Source organism: Gadus chalcogrammus, chromosome 5 (genome assembly GCF_026213295.1).
Source record: "Gadus chalcogrammus isolate NIFS_2021 chromosome 5, NIFS_Gcha_1.0, whole genome shotgun sequence".
Classification (NCBI taxonomy): Eukaryota; Metazoa; Chordata; class Actinopteri; order Gadiformes; family Gadidae; genus Gadus; species Gadus chalcogrammus.
In genome coordinates, this window is record NC_079416.1 from 4,721,753 (window position 1) to 4,726,514 (window position 4,762).

At 45.0% G+C, this 4,762-nt stretch overlaps 1 protein-coding gene across 2 annotated transcripts in view; it reads right to left on the minus strand.

Annotated features, from left to right (window-relative positions):
• Nucleotides 1-1,133: 1,133 nt before the first annotated feature.
• Nucleotides 1,134-4,762, minus strand: part of LOC130382320 (DNA (cytosine-5)-methyltransferase 3A-like) — a 38,161-nt gene continuing 34,532 nt past the window's right edge. For both annotated transcript variants that reach the window (XM_056589986.1, XM_056589987.1), the window contains 6 exons: nt 4,580-4,670; nt 4,065-4,213; nt 3,458-3,543; nt 2,720-2,789; nt 2,199-2,317; nt 1,134-1,726 (listed from right to left, as the gene is read on the minus strand). In XM_056589986.1, coding sequence (XP_056445961.1) covers nt 1,585-1,726; nt 2,199-2,317; nt 2,720-2,789; nt 3,458-3,543; nt 4,065-4,213; nt 4,580-4,670 — 657 coding nt within the window. In that variant the 3' untranslated portion in view covers nt 1,134-1,584. The remainder of the gene's footprint in view (nt 1,727-2,198; nt 2,318-2,719; nt 2,790-3,457; nt 3,544-4,064; nt 4,214-4,579; nt 4,671-4,762) is intronic.

The window sequence follows — 4,762 nt, forward strand, 5'->3', positions numbered from 1 at the left end:
AGAACAGAATACAATATGGCCGACTAGGGATGTCTTGGTAAAGGGGTGAATGTTAACCATTTTGAATCTGTGTCTACTATATATTTAGTCCAATACATGGGTTTCACATATGTCCATTCGTTCACTTGTATTGGCACAGCCCTACCATATACAAAATAATAAAAGCGTTACATGAGGATATATCAGTTCACATTCTACCAAAAAACAATTCACAACAACCAATAGTTTGTGTGTGTGTGTGTGTGTGTGTGTAAAATATCAGAGGAAAAAAGTATACATATAAAAGTGCCTTATAATGTTGGTAAAACAGCACAAAATCGCTATAAAAAAGGTAGAAGAACTGCAAAGCGGCACCATAAAATTGAGGATATGCACCTGACTATTTTTTTTTCAGTTTGAAGAGGAAGGTGGACGAAGAAGAGGGGGGTCTGGTTGACCCTGGCCTCGCCTCTCCCCTCCGACCCACAGTTGTACAGTAATAATGCCAGGATGAGACTAGAAAAAAAGTAGTTCACCGCAGACGTTGCTCTTAAGGTTATTTTGACAGTAGTAAAACATCATTTCCCATGTGGCAGTGTAGCTTCACTCCCTGTTTTGTGCAGACAAGAGACACAGGCAGTGGGGCCTGCAAGGGTCAGAGGTCAGCAGAGCTTGAATGGTTTGAGCACCGGTGAGAGGTCACCATAGAGCACCGAGGAGCTGTTAGCGCTGAGGAGTTAGCCTGTTAGCTGCTAACAGTATGCTAACAGTACATTACTAAAGTCATCAAAGTTATTGTTCTGTGTGTTTGTTGCTTTGAACCGTACTGCCACATGAGCCATGATGTCTTGTCATTAGTTTTAAGCACCATGGTATCGGTTACCATTTTTTTACAGTAGTACCTTAAATTACCTTCGTCTGTGTGTGTGTGTGTATATAAACCGTAAAAACAAAGAGGTATATTGTCAACTGGTGTTTTTCCACATTCTCAAGAGACCCCCAGGAGGACCCCCGGGACCCTTCCGCACCACCTCTCCCCCATGTGGAGGCCGGCATCCAGGGCAGCTAGGCTACGTTCCTGGGGGGTCGAGCCCGTACCCAGGCTAGAAGATGTCCCCGAGAACGGGGGGGGGGGGGGGGGGGGGGGGGGGGGGGAGCTCCTGGTTGTCAGTCTTCCATCTCACGAAGAGTCTCTCTCTTTTCGTAAAAATAAATCCCCTAGATAGCTCTTGGATTGATTCGCAGAGTGTCTCGAGAATAAAGCATAGTCTTGTAAGTATAGCTTGCACAAATAAATCAAATTTCAACCAAAAACAAAAACAAAACAAATACCGGATAACACTGCTAGAAAAAAGGTAAAAGGACACTGAGAAATTAAATAAGAATAACAATTACTTATTTTTTCCAATAAAACGCAACAAAACCAAAATAACAAACACGTGTAAAACATTTCGTTTTCTACACCGGTGCTTCGCTGTGTCTGAGCGATACGAGCGTATATTCCGACGTAAATATCGAGGCTCATGTTTCTAGACGTAAAATACAGTTGAGTTGTGTGTCCTAGCCGGTTCAGAGCAGATATGGAACTCCTGAGAACGGGTTCCCTCAGACGCAGGCAAAGTAATCTTTGAGCGGGGCGAAGAGGTGGCGTATCACGGGCACGCTCCACGACCTACCCAGAAGCCTCTGCCTGGCCAGGCGACTCATGTTGGACACGTCGGTGTAGTGCACTGGGAAACCGAAGATCCTGGGGGTGATTTGGATGGTGGTGGTGGTGGAGCACAGAAAGATAGCAGAAGCAGACAGTTAGGACAATAAATGTTTTTAAATTTATGTTTGGTCCCTCTAGTCTACGCTGGAGACTAGAAGGTCTGGGAAGGATTATATACTTTATGTCTTTTCTTGTCACATTTCAATTTCAAGAGTTATTTTTCTCAAATATATGTATGGGATACAAGTGACAAACATAATTGTATGCATCATTTCAGTTGTATGTACTCATATTGCTTATTGGAAATGTATGAAATAATAACTAACTAACCATAAACTTGGTGAACATGAGTTCACCATGAGTAAATGAGAGACACACTATTAATTATCTGTTAATTAACTGCAAACTGTGAATGCTTCTCACTGCATTCACCAATGCTCATCAAGGGTTAAGTAAAGTAGCCTTATGGTAAAGCGTTCCCAGGGAGTTGGATGTGGAGCAGCCTCACCTTTCCATCTCCGTGCACCACAGGATGTCCTCCTTCTCGTTCATGTACACGGGGAAGTGCTGGTCCTTGCCCTGCTTGATGGAGTTGGACCTGGTGGTGATGGTCCTCACTTTGCCAAACTACCGAAGACCAAGATAGCAGGGCATTGACATTAAAGTTGTTATGTACTGATGAGCTGAATACTTGTTTAGGATGGTATTGCGTTCTTTGTGGGTAGGGTTGGGGAATGTGTCATGTCTAGCCTAATTTCGTCATAGATCATAGATGACATGAGACTCATTTTCCAATCACGTCATCTTATAAAACCTATGTTTGTGCCATTATAATATGCCCATTCAGAGACCATTGCACTCCTGAATCCCTGGAACGAACCTTCTCAGGGTTTCTACAATAGCTTTAAATGTTTAGTAATGTCCTGCTGTGACTGACAGATGTAGTGACCATTCAAATGAGCAGATTATGTTTGGACAAAAAATGGGTGTGAAGTGGTGAGAAGGCCACAGTGGGGGTTCTGTGCGTACCTTGGCTGTCCGACCATGTTCCAAGCAGTCCTGCAGCTCCAGCTTATCATTGCACATGGCTGACAGAGGCCTGGGCAGGTGGAGAACCATAGAGAACCAGAGAGAGAGAGAGAACCAGGAGAGACGAGGATACAACAATGGGTTAAGAGAGTGAATAACCATTACAATTACAATTACAATGAGGGCATTTAGCAGACGCTTTTATCCACAGCGGCTTACATCGGTTAATACACACTTTGACAAACCGACGGCAGAGTCAACCATGCAAGGCGACAGCCAGCTCGTCAGGAGCAGTTAGGGTCAAGTGTCTTGCTCAGGGATACAGCTAGGAGGAGCTGGGGATGAAACTAGCAACCTTTCAGCTACAAGACAACTGCTCTACCTCCTGAGCTAAGCCGACCCCCTATTAAGAATTAAACGACCAAAAACAAAGAAAAAACGCCTTTGGGACCCGTTCTAAAAACTCTTGGAATCTGAGACCAATTTCAATCTACAACTAACCTAAAAGACGTTCAAAACGTTCAGTGAAGCCCCCCAGCCCCGGATCAAACTATAATCAGACCGACTGAAGCAGGGCTGTTAATGCCCCCACCGTCAGTAGGGTTCCCATGGACACCGAACAAGACTACACAGCCACCAAAGGGCACCGCCGTGTTCTGTTGATGAGGCCCCTGGGTGGCGGTCGTCTCGTCAGCGGTGGTCCAGGGCCCGCCCTGCCCTCCCCATTCTCCCACCCACCTGTTCATGCCAGGCAGGTTGCCCCAGAAGTAGCGGGCGCGGTGGGCCGCCGACACGTCCTTGGCGTCGATCATCACCGGGTTGCACTGACAGGAGGACAGGATTAAAAATCAGTACGGTGATAGTGTAGTACGGCATAACCAGGCATGCAGAATCTCCATTATCTAAATTAAATATATATATGTACAGCAAAGTATGACATAGTGTCGTTTAGCATAGTTTATTTAAATCAGCATCAAAAAATCAGTGGGGGGGGGGTATTTACTTAAGCTTAGAATACTTGAGCATGGTTGACGATACATGGTAGTATAGGATGGCAGAGTACAGCATCATTCTGTAGCCTAGCAGAGCATAGCATGGCATTGACGAACAAATTCAAAACAACCTATAAGCGGAACAATGAACTACACCAACCACAAAGCATCTCCAACCATTACATGAGCTTTAAGTCTTCTTAACGGGGTCAGGGTTCCAGGTCACTGAGCAACCACAAGAGGGCGCTTGTGATCTAAAAATACACCAGCCACTGGCAATGATGTCAACCCAGTGGGTGTCCCGGACAAGGGGGACGGAAGAGGGAGATGCACTGTAAATAAAAGGAACTGACCTCCAGAAAGCGGGAAATGTCCCTCTTGTCGCTGACGCCCATGGCAACCACGTTCTCAAACAGCCAGAAGAAAGGTCGATTGTCCCCTTCCTTTGGCCGGGCCTCGTGGAGCAGCCGATAGAACTCAAAGAACAGGCGGCCGGTGCCCTCTGGAGGACAGAGGGCGTCATTACAACACCGGTTTCAGAACAGTAATAAACAGGAAAGCTGCCGAATAACCACACAACTTTTTGATCAAACAAACAAGCAGACAAACAGAAGCACCTAATTAATAGTCGTAGTTTCATTACTACACATACCTACTACTACACTTTGCCCCTCTAAACCCACATATATTTGATTTATTTAATCAACATCTTTATTTATGTAGTTATATTAATTTAGTTATTTCCTTCTCTTTTTGTCTCTCCCTATGCTGTTCTGGCAACCAAATGTCCAAATTAATAAACTATTTACTCAGTTTACTTACTTACTATGAATAATAATCCAAAAAATATTTGAAGAAGGTGACATACCAAAGAGGCCTTTCCTAGCAGGGTTGACGATGGAGAGATCGTTGCAGGGACTCCCACCGATGACCAGGTCGAAGGGGCCCCACTCCAGGATCTACCAAAGAGAATCCACAGGTAAGAAGAGGAAGAGAGGAATACCATAGACCAAGATGAAGGTAGAAGTGGTTCTAAGAGCCACCCTCACCC